The following is a 19,867-nucleotide window of genomic DNA, read 5'->3' on the forward strand; positions in this document are numbered from 1 at the left end:
GCAAAATAGTCAGAACAAGATACCACTATGCCAAATCACCTGCTTTGTGAAAGAGAGGAAGACTGAAACTTAAATGGCTATCATTCAATGAATTCAGTTCTCACCATAGCTGTCAACCTCTTAGCACAAAACACCTGGACAAACCCAGTAATGAGGGAATACAGCCCTCAAACATATTCAGTGAATTCAGTTCTTGCCATAGCTGTCAACCTTAGCACAAAAAAACCTGGACAAAGCCAATAACAGTATTACAGTCCCAAAAATAAGGACAAATTTCAAATAGTCATAAACTTAAAAAAATTACTATAAAAAAGGTTGTATTAGTATATATTTATTGCTAGAATAAAAAGTTGTTTTACTATGTCACAAACACAGGGATAAGATGCAGACTCCACACAGAAGGCATGTCACAAACACAGGGATAAGATGCAGACTCCACACAGAAGGCACCCCAGCCAAGAATCAAACCAGAAAACCTACAGCTGTGAGGCAACAATACTGCCACTGCACCATCAAATATGTAAGGAAGTAAACATTCAGAAACCTGAAGTCTGAAATTTAAATGCCTGTCAATTTGTTAATCAGGACAGTCTGACTTGGAACAAAAAAAAAACACAATTCTCAGCAGAGGCCCAGGAAAAAATAATGCAGACATGTCTTTGTAACATGGGAGGACACAAAAGCAAACCCACACAAACACAGGGAGAAGATACAGACCCCCCCCCAAAGAAGGCACCCCAGCCAAGAACCAAACCCAAGAACCTACATCTGTGAGGCATCAATGCTACGTTGCTACCACTGCACCATCAAATTTCAAGCATTGCAATATTTAAAAACCACAGATACGATACAGATATTGATCAGATCAAATATGAGGCAAAAATCTGCAATTTTTTTACAAATGGTGGTGGGTAGGGAATTCAGGTCTTTAACACCTGCATACAAGGTACAGGGTTCAAGCCTGAGGTATTCCCTACCACACCACCATGAGTAATCACACCAGTACATCCCACCTGGGGCATTTTCACACACACACACACACACACACACTCGCCAACCCTCCATGAAGTGAGACCAACATAACGAATCCTCCTCCCGCTCGGAAAGCATTTGGAGCTCCATTCCGACTGGCTGCCTAAAGTGCGCTGACGTCATCGTGCAGTAAAGCGCGAAAAAAAAGAAAAGTGAAAATTTAAAACGCTACACCCCCTTCTACATAAGTTGTACTGAAATCAGTACAGTGCGTATGCCTCCCGACGTCCCTGATTGACATCTTACATTGAGGTAACAGCTGCCATGTTAATAACATGGCATTATAAAATTTTAAGTTTTGTGATCAGATTATTAACAAATATTTATGTAGGTTGAATGTTAATTTGTTCTGGAGCTGAACTGCAAATGTAGTATTTATTAATGTATAGTCAACAAATTAATGCAGTTTGAGCATTTGTTTGAGGGTTATTAAAGGGAGGACATATTCCAAGTTAGGTATAAGCATATTTCATGCAATAGTCTGTGCATTACTGGTCAGGAGATGAGTGGTTTTGTGTGGTGTGAGTGATGGTAAGGGGTCAAGGAGACTCCCGGTATACTTCTGTTGAGAAGCAACTGTAATTTCATTGGTTTAGTTATCCTTTTTATCGATTTAAGGACACTGAGTCAGTTTATGGGGGATACCAAATATCATTACACTAGACTTTGTTGGGGTTTTGTCTGTTGACTGTTTTCCAGTTAACAAGGGTAGAAAAGCTAGCTTGAAGGGAAGTCTGTAAGTGGTTAGGCAGTTAAGGAGTAATGCATCAAGAGTACATGATTGTTAGGATAAGTGGGTCATGAGTTGAGTCCTTGATGAAAAGGGGAGAAGAGTAGTGGCCAAAGGACTGATCCCTGGGGAACTGCTTTGTTGAGTGTCCATGTCTAGGAGTACAAGTAGTTATTATTTTTTGTAATGTTCAGTTCTCCAGGTAGTTCTTGAACCAGTCAACTGTGTTGCTGGCAAAACTGAGGCTTTGAAGTTCATCTAATAAAATAGTGTGGTTGACCGTTTCAAAGGTCCTTGTCGTATCAACAGAGAGACCTGCAGTAAGATGATCATTAATGTTAGACCAGAGGCATTTTGAAAGCCATGTTAGTTGCAAAAGTAGACCATAGCTATTTGTGGTTGAGTAATTGTTTACAGAGAGCGTGTTGAGGACTTTAGCTAGGTACATATTTCAGATTGGCTCCTGCAGCATGATTTTAGCCTTGATAGATGAGAGTGGGTTACTTACGATGATATTTCTCTGAAGTGGAATTTTGGGCAGTAGCATGCTAGGGGATATAATTTGAAGGCTGAGGAAGAAAGAAGAGTATATGTGTGTGTGTGTGTGTGTGTGTGTGTGTGTGTGTGGGGGGGGTGGTTCTAAATGACACAGGAAGACTGTTTATAGTACTTTCCTTTTACATTTGCAAGTAGCAGCCCAATCTAAAGACTTAAAACAATTTTAAAATGCATACTAAAGCAATCAAAACATATTTCAAGTAACTGTTCTAACAGTTTGCACAAGATAATGCCTGATCTAGGTGCTATGTTTCATAGACGATGCCAGTAACTTTTTCAGAAAAACTCATGAATAAATGTTGAATCATTTTAGAAGTGGCTTTTTTGTATAAAGAGCATAAATAGCCCAAAACAACCAATATTCTGGGGTCAGACCAGAAAATACTCAGCTGTGAATGGATTAATCGACAAGGTCTCAGTTTGAGATGCATTTTGTGATTTTTTTTTTTTGTGTCATGGATGAGGTTGTATAGTCCACCAGTAAGTATGTGGTGTGATTACTTGCTTACCAATGTTGAGAGATGGATTTTGAGGTTGTCTTTGTCAGAGGTAATTGTTTGTGTCGGGGCTTGTCTGCTTCATTGAAAACAGAATATTACTGCTGTATACTCGTAAGGGACAATGCATGGTCTTCCTGGAGACAAAACCCCTCCCTAGAAAATTCTGCTACCTTTACCTCTGTATGCAACATAGCTAAGAAATCCATACACAGTCACCAAACCAACTATTTCATAAACAAAAAGTTTGCTTTGCTGGGCAAACCCAAATATTTTTGGCTTTCGTAATTCTTCTCACAGGCCCAAAATCCACAGATCCTACCTCCACCCCTATCACCATCCAGACCTCTGAAAGCCAACTCTCAACCTCTGACTTTCTCAAGGAGTTCAACCACTTGCCTAGTATGACAACCTCTACCTCTCCCCTCAACTCACCCAGCTCCATGCTTTCATCCTTCTCTTCTATTTCAAGAAAATTATACACACACACACACACACACACACACACACACACCTTAACTCCCTACTGTAAAATGTACCCTTGAGTGCATCCCCTGGTGCAGATAACATGCTACCTTGGCTTCTATTACTCTGCAAAGACTTCCTTAGCACACCCGTTTTCCATATTTATAATCTCTGCTTAACTGAAAATACAGTGTTTGACATATGAAAAACTGCTGTTAGCTTCAGCCAGAAAATGCCTCCTATTTCTACCCTGTTTGGGAAGGAGTTTATCTCCAACTTGAGAAAATACTGGAAACAACCATCTACTTACATCCAGCAGCACCATCTCTTCGCTGTTAAACACCATGGTTTCTGGACTGGCCAGAGCACAGTGATAGCACTGTGCTCACTTACAGATGAGATCCTTCCCAGCATGGATAAAGAAACCCTTTCAGGAGTTCTGTGCTCACTTACAGATGAGATCCTTCCCAGCATGGATAAAGAAACCCTTTCAGGAGCTCTGTGCTCACTTAAAGATGAGATCCTTCCCAGCATGGATAAAGAAACCCTTTCAGGAGCTCTGTGCTCACTTACAGATGAGATCCTTCCCAGCATGGATAAAGAAACCCTTTCAGGAGCTCTGTGCTCACTTACAGATGAGATCCTTCCCAGCATGGATAAAGAAACCCTTTCAGGAGCTCTCTTCATTGACCCTGCTAAAGCTTTTGATCTTATTGATCATTTCATGCTCTTTCACTTGCTCCAGGAAATTGTGGCTAGTCCCAGCACTATCACCTAGTTTTACAGCATTTCTTAAGAAGTATGGATTTCAGAGTCAAAAGGCTCATCTCTATCACCTCCAGCACCCCTTACCAGGGGAATGCCCAGGGATTCATACTTGCCAAATATTTTTCAGTCTTTTTATTAACAATCTACTCTGTGATTTCCCCTAACCTTCCTATTACTCTCTATGCAGATGACATGGTTATTCTTTGATTCAGTCCCTCACATTCAAATTGAAACCCAGCTACAGTCTGACCTTAATCATAGGCTGCTCCTGAACACCTCCTAAAAATACAACCACGTCCCTTAAATGCTTAGATTTATGTCTGGAACAGTCCCTTAACTCCCAAAGCAACACTAAGTAGACCAGGAAAAAGATTGTCTCTCTTATTGTTGTCCTGGAAGATATCTCCTTTTCTCTCCTGACCAGCTAGAGCTGCAAAAGGCAAAGGAGTCCTCCTTGGTCAATTTGAATAAGAGCTCCCCATCATAGCCACAGCCTCATTAAACCCCCCCCCCCCCAAAAAAAAAAAAACTTACACTCTACGGTCCACTGAAAACAAAAAAATTACTACTTTAATTTCCAGTCGGTCTCCCAAGACAAATGGCTAGCAGTTTCCTACTGAGTTGAACTACACTTAGGATCTCTCTCTTTTTTTTTTTTTTTTTTTTTTTTTTCAAACTGCTTCAACCAAGTGCCTTAACAACTCTTGCAGCCATACTCCATAATAAAACAACCCTTTGCAACATCCACAACCTCTACCAATTAACTCCCTCACTCCAAGCACCCTAAACCAAAGTGCACTGCACTGTAAAACCAATTCCTTCTGCATTCTTGCACCCAAACCCTGGAAATCCCTTCTCCGCTCACCTAAAAGAAGCATCTTGTTTCCCTACATTCATAGCTTCTCTCAAAAGACACCTCCAACAAAAATCTGACTGCAAGTGCTTTTCCACTTGACTCATAACCTGTACCCCTCCTCACCTGCAATACTCATACTATGACCCTCTGTTCTTCCTCCCTGCATCCCTCTCATTTACTACTAAAATTAATTTGTTTATTTTTCTACTCTGTTTACATATTGCATCAATTGTTTGAGATGCACCTTCTGTGATTACTCTTTGTTCTTTTATTTTTTGGGAATTTCTTCACCCAGAATGTCCTGCAAATGGTAAATTGTGATCAGTGTACTACCCTGGTAAAGTAAATAAGTAGTAGGCAGATAAGCCAGGTAAAGAGGAAATGCTGCCACTATTTAGGAATCTGGCTCAGCTCGAGTGATGACACGAAATCCATTTTTTTCCGAGGGAGAAGGGGCATTTTCTAATTTGGCTTCAGCCGTTGAATGACACTACATTAATATTTCTGATATGAATTTTTGTACCGGATTGGTAGCCTGAGTAGGCAGTTAGTGCTTAAAATAGGCACAGTGGGAGTAGAGAAAGTTCTAACTGGTGTGGGAGTAGAGAAAGTTCTAACTGGTATGAAAGTCTTGTAGGCTGACATACGTTGGATTTTGAAGGGAATTGCCTTTTCTACCTTATCCCTTCATTCATATTTTATATTGCTATTGGTATTGGCCCTTGAATCACAGTAAGACGCTGCCCGGTTCGATTCTCAGCTAGAGCGTCTTCTGCGTGGAGACATGCATGAATGGGCGTCCCTTCGTTGAAGGTTGTGCGTCAGGGCTGGTAACTCGGCACATAAAAATCAACTACCAATCATTAGCGGACCGGAGTTCCGCTGTGGCGACCCCTAACCGGGAAAAGCTGAAAGACTCAACATTGATGTGGGCAGTTTTTCTACAGTTCTGCAATAATTCTGTGGTAGATCTTGCTAGGAACCATTGCCTTGTTCACCTTCCTGTTTTGGCTTAATTATTCCAGAACCATACTTTCTCTGAAAGGATCTGATCATCTTCCTTGTGTTGAGACTTTTACTTACATTTTAGGAAGAGATTTAGAAGTTCTGCATTTTCCCAGTCCTGCTTTCAACCCTATGCATTTCCCAATCCTTCCCTTTCTGTCTTGTATATTTCAGAGCCGTTCTGTTTCTACAGTATGTATTTCCCTATCATTGTCTTTCTACCCTGTGTATTACATTTCACTTCATAATTCCTTGTTTTGTCTTTATACTCCGTACCTGATACAGTAATAAATCTCACTCTTAGTGCTGCTAAATGTATTTTATATTTGGGGTAAAAAAGCTCTCTGATTATGCATTTAATAGAGAGGCACTAAAGGCTGCTTCACTCCTCCCCCGATCCTGCCTGGTTCCACCAGTGCCAAGACCACTAACTGAACCCTGGTCGCCTGTGTTATAGGCACTATACGTCTGCGCTGTGGAGTCCGGCTATACTAAGACTTAAACGCTAATGATTACTTACTGTATTCTCCAAGCAGATCTAGTGTTGTGATAAGCACATATTTAATTTCCTTATCAGGGTGTCTAGGCTACCTCTCTGGTTTGAGGAGTTCATCAGTCCCAAGTGTTGGACTAGAGCCATTGCTCTTGCAGGTCGATAGGGGTCCATTGAGTTTGTATGAGCATTTTATGTGGATGCCGTCCACTGGCATTGTATTAGGCATTTCCAAATAGGAAGAGGACCTATGGCAGATACAGGACATGCTGGGAGGATTACACCTTGTAGCAAGCCCGGAAGCATCAGATTCCAAAGGCTTTGTTAAACTGATGCTGTAAATAAACTGAGCAGTCTTTCTTTTTCAGTTTCAACCACCAAGACTCCCAACAGGACAAGAGGTTAAGGAAATGGATGGGTGGACGGATTGTTCCAGATAACTGCCAGTTTCTTCCCATTAGAAAACACCAGGTCCAAGTGTTCTGTTTTTGGAGTGGATTCTGATGCTGCATCTTCTTGAGTTCTACCTCTTATTAGATACCAAGAGTAAAGCCAGCTGTAGCTGCAAACATCTCTGCAATTAGCTGTACCTGCTCCAGTTTCCCTGTCATCCTGAGAATGTTTTTTTTCATGTCCCCATGCACAAAGAGGTAATGCTTCTATTCCTTGTGTAGATTGTGATCCTCTTTTGGTCTCTGATGTATTCTGTAGCACCTCATCCTTGTTTCCTTATTCATTCTTTTGCCCGGATCCCTTCTCATATACAGAAAACTCAAGCCCCATCTCATTTATTCGGTCTGTAAACGTATGCATGTTGGTTACAAATGGCTTTGCATGGTTTATTTTCTTACAAGGGGGGGAGGTGGTAGTGCTGCATTTGTGTTAAATTGATAAAACTGAAAGCAGAATGTCATATTTATGTTGCTGAATGTTTAGTAGTATATAAAAAGGAAAAGCATTTATTTTTAATACCTTTTGAGTGCTGATGTAATAATCCCCCTTTGGTAACTGTAGTCATTTAATATCATTCTTTGTGTTCCTTCATTTTTTCACGTGGTGGAATTGCTTTGTGCACCCTCTGAATATTTTGCCACTGCAGTATATACTGCTATTGCAACAGATGCTTTGTATTGCAGTTTGTAAAAATGTACTCCATATTATTTTGAAGGAAGTCTCTGTAGGTATCTTTCCCTTTCCAGGATGCGTACTGACCTTGAAGTTGATTTGCACCCCTCATAAAATCAGTGTTCAAATTCTGTGGTGAACTCTTGCTTTTTGGGTGCATGCAAAATTCAGAGTCCTGCAGTTTGTGCTTGTGACTTGGAGCAGTTATTGCTGAAGTTGTGTTAAAATGTGCTTCACTTTTCATCTTCTAATTATTGGCTTAATGCAGCTCATGTAGTGAAGGCGGTGACGACTGCATTACCACTGAGTGGGCATTGGCCCGAGAAACTAATCCTGGATGGTCACAGGCCATAAAGTCCTGGATGGTCACAGTGGGCTTAGGCCTGAGAAAACTAGTCCTGGTTGGTCACAGTAGGCACAGGCCTGAGACAACTAGTCCTGGGTGGTCACAGTAGGCACAGGCCTGAGACAACTAGTCCTGGGTGGTCACAGGAGGCACAGGCCTGAGACAATTACTACTGGGAGGGTTTATGAAAATCTCAAAGCACTGTGCAGTTTTCAAGTTGCAAAGCTTCGGTCACAGAATTAAATTTAAAGTAAATAACTTGTATTTTAGTGCCCCCCCCCCCAAGTTTTTTTATCCTACTATTTACGATCCCTTCTTACATCTAAATGGTATAATTCATTAATGCTGTTATTGTAAAGTATTGCTTCTCAGTGCTTATAAGCTGGTGGAGGATAATGGGATGTGGTGGGGTGGGTCAAAAACAGAGCAGTGGAATGTACCTGGCCGGGTATGCCAATGCAACCCCTCTGCATTGTCAGGTGTATATCTTGGGAAAGAACCATTGTGCATCGTATTTGTGCAGTGTTTGTATAAGCAGGCTGGATGTCTGAGCATACTCTGTTCAGGAGTTTGCACATTGTGCAGGTCAGTGCTTCTCCCAGACCCAAAGCTTGTTGTGTGCTAAGAAGCTCTGAGAGCAGCCTACTGTAAGTACTGCCTGGAGTGACTGATGTATCTGAGGGTTGCACATCAGCATTATGGCTGAGGGATGCTTTAGTGTGGCTGGGGGCATGGCTTGGAGAGAGAAGAGAATGGAAACATCAGGCCTTTGCAGGCTGGATGGAAGACAGCAGAAAGTGACACCAGTTACTTGACAGTAGGTACAAGCAGAATGAACAAAGTAACTGAAAACAGCATCATTATATGTCATTAAGTGAACAGCCCACAAATGAAATAATTCAGTATTGTTCAAAATAGAAAAGAATTTAAATGTTAAAACTAACATTTGATTTCAGCAAGCATCTACAAAATTATATACATGTATTTTAGTGTTCTGTTTACATGATTTGCAATGATTTTTAATAGTCAAGAGTAGATTTCTTGTAGATGGTGAGAAATGTTTTATCACATTTGACCATTATCTTGAAAGCAAGAGACACTTGAATTAGATTAGAGAGCTTCTAAAACAAACCGCCTGAAATAATATCTAAAGTAGATGTGTGGTTAATTTTAAAGGTAGGTAATTCCAGGTGGAGAGGCCAATTTTGACATGCTGTAGCACCAATTCTTTTTCAATTATGTTGCTTTTTGAGGGAGACAGCTTTGTTCTGACTTGCCCCTGAGCTTGTATTGCAGTTCCTTTATGGAAATGTTTCTTTTAATGGAGAGGCAGTCAGTCCGTTTTAAGGTTCTCTGTAGTACTTTCTTGATTAGAGTGCTTTGATAGGATGGTAGTCAGCCAGGCAATTTTCTGTCATTTGAAATAGGTGTGAGGTTAGAGGTAGAGTATTGTGATTACAGGAAGACTGTGTTCTAACTTGGGTAAGATGAACATGTTTCTTGCCAAGACCAGGCTGTTGGAGTAAAAAATTGACGCGAGTTAATATTTTATACTGTTTATATATTATTAGAGCTTTTCCCTCCAAGCATCTGCTGTAAGCTGGCTTTGCCTAATTAGACCCATTGGTCAACAAACAGTATAAAATGAAGTTAGACATTGGAACTTGCAATAGAAGTAAAATGTTACCAGAGGCATGAGGTTGTATTTTCCAGATTAAGCACGTGCTCATGGCTTAGGTAGCTTTCATTTTTTTCCCTCCAAGTAATCAGGATGCTTTTCTTGAGATTTTTCCGCATAAGCTAAAGTAACACAGTATCATATGCTGCATAGATGTCAGCTTTGCCCATATTGAATTACCTCAGGGGACAGAATTGTGCTGTGACATGCCTGTCACTTATGAAGCAGGGACCCTGGTTAAACATTCTGGGTTATTTTTTTTTAACTTGTCCTGATTTTTTTTAAAATATACTGAAGTGAATTAGGACTAGATTTTATAAATTAAAAATGTAAAACTCGCTATCTCACTGATCAGGTTATCTAAGAAATGCACTTCAGTGATTTTTCTGTACATCGAAGCATAACTTGAAAATGCCTAAAAATACAAAAAAAAAAATATTTTTTGCAGGCTTGCACCTACATGTCTAGGCTTGACCCCCACACTCTCTCTAACTTGTATTTGCCAACTCTAATGTTACACAACAATGTGGAAATGTGAAAAATCACACTGCATTGCACCTCTGGCTCACACATTATAAATGTATGCAGTTAAAAAAAAATAACCACTTTCTTCAGAGTGTAGGAATGCCTGTAGTGCCTTAAAGTGCTACATATAAAGCTTGGAGACCTGAGTTTGCATCCCATCAGTAATAACCGATTTCTCGGTGACCCCGAGTTAGCTATTTACACTCCTGGTCTTCTTAGACCTACCTTGGAAAAAGAACTCTAATGTTTCAGTAGTGCAAGATCGCCACATTCAAAAAAATTGCACTCATGATTAATAATGCTTGGGCTTTAACAGGAAGAAAAAACATTTCCAGTTGTTGGAAGATTGTTGTGTATTCTGGGTATTGGTCCTTGCTGTATTCAAGGAAAGAATATAGAAGTGCATGACACTGGTGGCCTGAATAGCCTCAGAGCTAGAAAAAATTACTATAGCAGATAATTGTAAGGCCAGTCCAGTATGACAGAAGCAGTATCAGAAGTTGAATTGTTTAAGCCATGGATTGTGCAGATGAAAAATGGTACACACTTTGGAGTAGTTCATTCTTTTTTGAACTCTGAAGGGAGAAGTACACCTAATGTCATAAGTATCATTACACTTCCAGTCTTTCTTTTGTGCGCCACGTGACCAGACCTTTGTGAGCATCTGTCCACTGTCCTGGTTCTCGCTTGCTCTTAGTCCATCTTCTTTCTCTCTGAAGGCTAGCTATATATATAAAAAGGCATGCTTGCGTATAGAACAGTAGTAGTTGATTTTATGGCTTGTGAGTAAATGAAACGCAATTTACTGATCTCCACTTGGCAAAACATTTTCTGTGAATTTGCTGGATTGGCAGATTAATCCTCTTGCTTGTATTGTGATGACCATGGAACTGTTTACAGAGAAGAGGGTATGAGGGCCCTCCCTTGTATAGGATGTCTGTGGGGGTTTAGTGTACCCACACACATTTATTCATTTTTTTTTTGTATAATCTTACATTATTGCAGAAAATAAAGGGAGAAACTAGCCACGAATGAATCCAAGAACAACACTGAACAGATGAATGAAACAAACACCAAGCAATTTATTGTATCCAACAAAATAAAAGTAAGCGCTTTTGCGTAGTGAAACCTACGCTTCATCAGACAATTCTACATAAAAAACTGTACCTCTTGTATATCACATTGTGCGGGAGAATTATCCAATTTAGCAAACAATCAATCATTTCCTTAAAACACTAGCTACTAATAAGCAAATACAGATGTAGATTCATTATTCATATTAAAATATCACATCCCAAAAGTACATTATAAATATTGTGTATATAAAATCATACATTAACTACTATATATTTAACTACAACAGATAGCATTTCATATACTGTATTAATTGACAATAATATTAAAATATTTCATTGTTCATTTATAATTAACTTAAAACATAAATGTAACCATAAATATAAGCATATATTTTAAATTAGATATTCTTTAATTCAAGTATTGGCCTTATAGATACATAATTATTTAAACCTGGAAACAAATGTGAACCAAGTTTAAAGATCCATTTCAATTCTGCTAAAGCTAATTCATTTTCAGAATCCCCACCCCGTATTTTCTGTCCTAATACTTGTAATACTCTAAAACAAAAACTATGAGAGGGATGTTCCATTACGTGCCGAGCCAAAATTCTATCTTGTAACCTCCTTTTCGTCAGTCCCACATAGAAAGCATGACATTGGTTACACGTAGCAAGATAAATTAAGTTCCTAGTATCGCAAGTTGCATGGAATTTAGGAATAAATTCAAGGTTGATCACAGGATGCCGATATATTTGTGTATTCGCTATGTGGACGCATCTACTGCAATGGTTACAAGGGAACGTGCCTTGAACTACTGACATTGAACGTGCAGGCAATGAAACATCATTATAGTCATTGCATAGAATCTGTTTAAGATTCTCACAGTTTTTAAATAAAAAACTGGGTTTGTTGCCTACTATCATCCTGGTATTAGTGTCTAGAGTGAGTACATTCCAATTCCTAAAAATGACTTCCTTTATTGTGTTAATATCACTAGTATATTTAGTAGCATATTCAACCACCTTCCCAATGTTAAATGATCTAATGTTATCATTAGGGTTGTTAGAACCTATGAATTCAGGGGTCATAAGGTGTTCCATGCTAACTGGTAGATCCAACGAACCTAAGATATTACATCTGATGTTCCTTACCATGCTTGGATTGTACCCCCTATCCAAAAACAAGTTTTCCATAAAATCAGCCTCAGCCAATAGAGACTGTCGTTCTTTACATAGTCTCTGAATTCTCATGAACTGGCTTTTGACCATGCCAAAAAATGTGTTCCTATGATGCATACTGTCAAAAGAAAGTAAACTATTCTTCCAGACTGATTTTCTATATAAAGAGGGTATGATGGACCCACTATTAGATAGTTTCAAAGTTACATCTAGAAAATGTATTTCAGTGGCCGAAACCTCCCTAGTGAACCTAAGAAAAAAAGTGGTTGTTTCTAGGTACATCAAAAATTCATCAAAATCCTCTTTAGGCCCCTCCCACACTATAAGGATATCATCCACGAAACGTTTATATAGTATAACATGTTTAAACATTTCGTGTTGAAATAGGTACATTCTCTCCCATTGTAAAACTACAAGATTTGCGTATGTATTGGCGCAGGGGGTGCCCATGGCTATCCCCCACTGTTGTAGATAGTGCTTATCCATGAATAGGAAAATGTTGTTATAAAGTACAATCTCAAGTAGTTGTCGTATCAAAATCATCCTGTCATTACTAAAGTGTGTTTCACCAACCAATAGCTCACTGACAAACTGTATACCTATGTCATTCGGTATAGATGTAAATAGACTCTTTACATCTAATGTGATACGTAAATAACTATTATTCTTGTCAAGGGTCAATGTGTTAAGGGTATCTAATAAATCATAAGTGTCTCTCAGGATGGAAGAGTATTTATTTACTATTGGTCTAAGTAAATGTTCGAGAAAGCTAGATACATGGGAAGTAACCCATCCTTCACTAGTGACAATTGGCCTCATGGGTATTGGTGAGGTTACTTTATGTATTTTAGGAAGACCTTTTATTGACAGGTGTCACTGGATGTTCTATGTACAAATACTCAAAAACTTTCAGCACTGATTTGCCTACACATAAGCAAATCATGTAAGATATCATGTACATTACGTATAATTGTATTCACATTACTTTGGTCGATCTCTTTGTATGTAGTTTGATCAGAAAGCATTGACAACATGTTAACTTTATAGTCAATGGTATTTAGTACTACTACACCCCCACCCTTATCAGCAGGCTTAATGGTGGTACCATTATTGTGTTTAAGGTCATACAATGCTTTAGATTCCTGTTTAGTCAAATTATAAAATCTACCCTTTTTCCTTTTGTTAGAAAATAAGGTATAAAAATCATTCTCACATAACTTAAGAAAGGAATCAACATGGGAAGGCATGTTGGGTACAAAACAACTATTGCGTCTAAACTTAAACATTTCATTGTTCTCATATGACATACGCTGCTTGTCTTGAAAAAATAATAATTTCAGAGATATCCAACAAAATAGTCTCAAATCTGTTAAGACATCGCTTAGAATTGCTACATTGGCAGGAATGAAATTAAGCCCTCTGTTAAGCAAACTAAAATGCGAAATGTCCAGATCAAAGTCAGAAAAGTTAAAAACCAGATCAGTCAATGTTTTGTTTTTCTGGTTCGATCGAACTTCTCTCCTGAAAATTTTCTTTTTCTTGGTCCTCGACTGATGGATCTCCCCCTATTCTGTGGTGTAAACTTTTTCTTGTATGGTAAAAAAGAGGCATTATCAGATTGAATTATTTTAGGTATCGCTCCAGCATTAGGAGCCGAAACAGCCTGCTTCGAAAAGAACGCTTGTTGATTAGGCGGGGGCGTATCAGTCATTGTAGATAAAACATTAACGCGCGCCCACCTGTGGATAATTCAGAGGACGAATCAACACGCCCTACTGAAGATGGAACAATAGATGTTGGTACCACAGGTAGTGTAGGAATTCTCATTGTGTCAACAGTTTGAATTAAAGGTGTCACTGTTGTATCAGGTAAACCTGATTCGTGATCGTTACCGGGTGTGAATCCCCATAGGTAGGCATACAAAAAACTCGCATGCCTCTGGGGATCACCCGGAAATGTAGGCAAGCTTCCAGATGTAGCCTTTGCCAGGCATATTGTTGCAACTGGCTCGTGGCTAGTTTCTCCCTTTATTTTCTGCATTTGCTCTCTGGTTCTTGAAAGGAGATCTACCTAGCAGTGAGGTTGCTTCATTTTGCAATCTTACATTATTGGTAACCTCAATGGATTTATCTTAACTCTCTTATTTTTTTATTATAATCTAAGAAAACTTATATTGTAAAACTCTATTTCCCATTACTTTTTGACTAAATGACCGTTTTTATCTCTGCATGCATTTTTAGTGCAATCTACAGAACTTTTACAGTATGCTTCAAATACATGTTTGAGTAGACCTGGGCAAAGCCTGCGATGAAGCCTTGCAAACTGGTGCTGCACTCTAGACAACAAATCTAAATAAACTTTCTAGAAATGTTTCTTGGAAATTTGACATTTTCTTTTTGGGTTATATCTTAGATTTAAGTAAACTTGCAATCTTTAATTAATGGCAGGGTGCTGAAATTGCTTCACGTCTTTATTTCCAGAAATCATTTAACATCTGAATAATTAAAAAAAAATTCTGTCCCTTTCTCCTGCTATTCCTTATTTTGATGATTAAGTTAGACCTGCGGAGATCATAAAGCCCCCTGTTAGTACTGTCCTGGGAGAGCAAGGAAATTTAAGTGATTTATGTAGGACTTCATATTCTGCAAGTAACAGCTGATGTAGTCCAGACCTACCTGTACAACATTACCTCCTGTGTCATGGCATGTTTTGTTACCAAGCATATCTCAAAAAGTCAGAGTAGTGTTATTGCTTTCCATAGCATGTGACTTTTTTCAGCCATTTGACTAAAATGTATCCACTGTGGAATCATTTGATCCTTATCATTGGTAGCAGTTTGTATTTTCTTTGAGAAAACAGCCTGGTTACTTTCCTTTTATCAGGCTGAATGAGTTGTAGGTGCAGTGTGTGAACATAACGTTTTGGTTTTAGCTGCATGTTGATTGGAGATGACTATTTCATTAACTCAGTCACTCCAGTGGACCCTGGGAAGTTTGCACTGTAACGTCCAATGAGCAGAGCAGCCTTTTCACAGAATCAAATTATGTCCTCTCATTTCAAACCAATGTTTGTATCTCTTGTACCATAAGGATTGTGAAAGATGTATAAATGCAAACTCAGCGCAAACTATTTTTATAGTGGTAATATTCTTTCAGTTTTAGGTCTTAAACTGAATTTTAAGTCACAGTAAATGCAGTAAAATATTACATTTGTAATATTTTGTAAACAACTTGATATCTTGGCAACCACTCACGTTACACACACCGTCAGCAGCATTTTATTCATCTAGCGGAGAGCTTTCATACGAGGTTAAGGTGTTCTGTTACGTGGTTGTTGAGATATTTAGAAAAATGTGAACAATTATATCTATATAAACTTTTGTTATGATATCTATTATAGCTGCACTAGACTGAGGTCAAATGCTATTGTGTAAACTTTAAGATGAAATATTTTAAAGCCTTGTACATAGCATGGTTTTGGAATTATTGATACAAATATGAACGAAATGTTTGACGCCTAGAGGCATCAGGAAGAGTTAACTGCAGATGCACCTGGAGGTATCGTGTAATGCATTAAGAAGTCAAACTGGGGTTTCCAAAACAGAAAGTGAGAGATTACATGTTTATTATGCAGCTCCTAGGTCTGAGGTTTTTAGTAGCTTTGCTTTAATTTGTCACACCCTTGTTTTAATAATAATAATACGTTTTTAAGGGGTATTTTAAAAAAGTCCAGAACTCAGACTTGGGACATGCTGTAAACTCTTGACATCTCTCAACTGAATTGTTGAGTCGTTGATATTTTCAGCCAGACACTCGTGTAATTCTGGCTGACATGCTGAAACAGAGCAAGAAATTCTACTTGTAATGGTGCATCTCTGGTTCCGTTAGCAGTCCAGGTGTCAGAGGAACCTGCTAAGGTGGGGAAAGATTAAATGGCCAGAGGCAGACTGTTTTCTCAGGGTAGGGGGATGAAAGGGAATACTTCACTACTGGTGTCCCCTGGCCCTATACTGAAAGGAATAGGATGGAAGGCATGTCTGGAAGGGTGCATTGTACTATGCTGGAACGCTTTGCATTTAGAAAGTTAAGATGCAACAGAAGTCATGTTTCACTTATTGTATGATTGCTGTGATCACCATCAGAGAATCAAAGAAAGTTATTTGAATTCAGTAAGGGCTTTTTACAGAAACTGTAAGACGTGAACCCAACTACCTTAAGCATGTTGAGCAAAATGTGCGCCTGCATGCATGTGTGCATTTGTTTGTGTGCGCGTATATTTTTGGATCATAGCCTGATTTCTTTATATACATCCAAGGATTTTGTAATGTAACTTGCTTATTTCTGGATTGTAGTCTGACTCTTGTTCATTTTCTGTTTCAGATTTTTGACTGGGATAACAGAAAACTAAGTTCGGCTACTTATTAATTGCACTAATTTAAGGTTTGCAGCATTAAGTCCAATTTGTCTCGTACATCACTAGCTGAAAATGGCTGATGATTTACAGAAAGATTCTACAAACTCTCTGAAACTTAAAAAGGAGTTGTCTTTGCTACATGGAGTTTGCCTGATAGTAGGGAACATGATTGGATCGGGCATTTTTGTTTCCCCAAAAGGAGTGTTGTTGTACAGTGGATCCTATGGACTTTCCTTGGTCATCTGGGTGATAGGAGGAATATTTTCTGTCATTGGAGCCTTATGCTATGCTGAACTTGGAACAACCATCACCAAGTCTGGAGCGAGTTATGCCTATATTTTGGAGTCATTCGGTGGATTACTTGCTTTTATTAGGCTGTGGACTTCATTACTGATAGTGGATCCTGCAAGTATAGCAGTGATTGCAATCACATTTGCCAATTACCTTGTACAACCTTTCTATCCAACATGCATTCCACCTTACATGGCTGTACGCCTTGTTGCTGCTATGATTATTAGTAAGGAAGATTTTGTTTTACTGAAAGGCATTTCACAACTTTTAAAAAAGTTTTTACAGTGTATCATTCTGGTAGATTTAAATATGTCTGTTAAGATAGACACACTGGTAATAGTAATAATGTGATAGAGTAATCTAGGATTGGCAGTTACAACTTCATTGTCTTGAAATTAAGTCCGTCAAGACTTGAGCCTGGTATCTCCAACTTTCCAAGGCTACTTTGCCTTTCATCCTTCGCCATGATGCTGTGTGGATTAAGACCTTTTACCAAATCTTTTTTCCCTGTGTAAAAGTAGGTCACGTAGCTACCGGTCCTTTTTCTAGTGTTCTGTCCTAATTCTCCAACACCTGTACCTCCACATTAAATTAACACGGGAAGTGAGAAGATTTCAGTACTTCAACAGACATATCACTTTAAATTTTGGACAGTGGCATTTGGTCTCACTTCCTGTCACAGGATATTCACCAAATGCATGTTTGTTATAGTGCATTTAACAATGCATGCCACCAGAGTCTTCCCATATCTAAATAACTGTTTCCTGGTAGTCCTGACCCTAAAAGGAATAATAAACTTAAGGGAGATTCTTCTGTTGATGCTCATTCCTTGAACACTGTAAAGATCCAGCTGATGACCACTCAGTCCATCACATTCATAAGTTGGTACTAGGCTATCAGCCCTAGGGCCTATACAAGCCTAGCCATAACAATTCCCTGGGCATTTCTTCCCACAATATTTACTTCCCTGGACCCCTATCTAGCAGGACAACTGACGTGATCCCAGAGGTAAATTTCCTATCCCCCATCCAGTCGTCAAGGTTTATTTTGAAGAGGGCCAAGGAGGTGCTCTGCTCGACATATATGGGCAGTCTATTCCAGAGTATGGGGGGGGGGTCTCTGGGTCAGGAACCTATCCCTCCAGTATATTTTGTTCATTGTGATGACAAGGTTTAGGTCCCTGGAGTGTGTGGCTCTGATGGATTGGTACTTATTTAAGTGTAGCATGTCCAACAGTTCTGGGTTTGACATGGCCTTGTATGTTAAGCAGAGATTGCCTCTGAGTAGATGATACGCGACAGTATAGATGAAGTTTTTTTAGTCGGTCAGCATAGGGCATCTGCTTTAGGCCTGTGATTCTTTTAGTGAAGTGTTTCTGCGGCCTTTCCAGTTGTTGCAGATGTCTTGTGAGGTACATACCAAATGGGGCATTGTACTCTATGATGGTTCTAATGAGGGATGAGTACAATTGGACAATGACCTCCTTTTTTCTGGATGAAAAGCCCTTAGTGATGAGGTGTGCCACATAGAAGGATTTCCTGACTGTTGTGGCGATGTGGTTATCGAAGGTGAGACCACTGCCCACCTGTATTCCTAATTCTCATCACAATTTTGGTGTTTAGTGTTCTGCCACCAATATGGTAATTCATGGGTACATGATTTTTCCCAAAGGGGTTAACTATACACTTCTTGGCATTGACCTGGAGCCCATGGCACTGGCACCAAGCATCTGTTTTTGTAAGGCTCTTTTGTAGAATATCCAGATCATTTGGGGATTCAGTAATGTCTCCCAGTTTGCAGTCATCTGTGAACTTTGTTAGCCAGAGTCCCTTAGTGTTGGCCTGTACTTCAAAGAAGTAGATGCCAAACAAGAGCGGTCCCAGGACTGAAACCTGTGATACTCCAGTTGTCACTTGTCTGGAGCTGGATTTGGAGTTGGCTACTTTTACAGTGTGGGTTCTGTCAGTAAGCCAGTTGGCAATCCATCAAGTGCCGTAGGGATTATTGCCCAGCTTAGTAAGTTTATCTAAAACTCCAGAGTGGGGGATGGTGTTGACTGCCTTGGCGAGGTCCAGATAGGCTGTGTGGAATGCCTTACCCTCGTCCACGGCTCTGGATGATTCGAAACATTGTCAGGTTCAGGAGACATGATCGGCCTTTCATGAACCCAAACTGGGTGGGATCCAGTGTTTGAAGGTTGCCGTTGTCTTTTTTATAAGTTCCATGGCCTTGCAGATCAGGCTCATCAGACTATTGGGATGGTAGTTCCCAGGATCCAAGGTGGATCTCCCCCTTGTGGAGTGGGATAACTGTAGCTGTGCCAGTGGGCACGAAGCCTGAGGGGAGGCTATGATTAAACATGACACTTAGTGAGGTGCCAGTTCATTTTGTAGTTCATGTAGTATACAGCCCAGGATGTTATCTGGCCCCATGGATGCTGTATTCGTGCAGTTTTTGCCTGTGTGGCCATGATTACTGGAATTTGGCAATCTTTCGGTATTGAGATGGGCCCTTTAGGGGGTGAGAGGGGGTGAAGTTGACACTGAATTGATCAGCCAGGATATTGGCAATGTCCTTGGGATCAGTATCCATTCTGTTGTATCTCAGAGCAGATCTGAGCATTGCCATTTAGATTCTTACCATAGCTGTAGAATGCCTTGTGGTTGTCTTTGGAATCTTTGGCAATTTTATTTTTGTAACTAGCTTTGGAGGATTTTATGGGGGATCTCAGCTTCTTACTGATGCTGGTAAGGGAGTCTTTTGCATCCTGGGATTTTCCTCTTTTCTGCATCAGTTCCTTCCTTCTGTTGTATAGTTTGTTTGACAGGGGA

At 39.5% G+C, this 19,867-nt stretch overlaps 1 protein-coding gene across 1 annotated transcript in view; it reads left to right on the top strand.

The window, feature by feature from the left end:
* The window catches only part of LOC122798273 (Y+L amino acid transporter 2-like), a 1,371,252-nt gene that overhangs the window by 344,077 nt on the left and 1,007,308 nt on the right, over positions 1–19,867 (top strand). The window contains exon 2 of the mRNA XM_044067080.1: positions 16,712–17,262. Within this exon, the coding sequence (XP_043923015.1) occupies positions 16,818–17,262 (445 nt within the window). The 5' untranslated portion in view covers positions 16,712–16,817. The remainder of the gene's footprint in view (positions 1–16,711; positions 17,263–19,867) is intronic.

The sequence above is a fragment of the Protopterus annectens genome, chromosome 3.part1 (genome assembly GCF_019279795.1).
Source record: "Protopterus annectens isolate FY-2018-M chromosome 3.part1, PAN1.0, whole genome shotgun sequence".
Classification (NCBI taxonomy): domain Eukaryota; kingdom Metazoa; phylum Chordata; order Ceratodontiformes; family Protopteridae; genus Protopterus; species Protopterus annectens.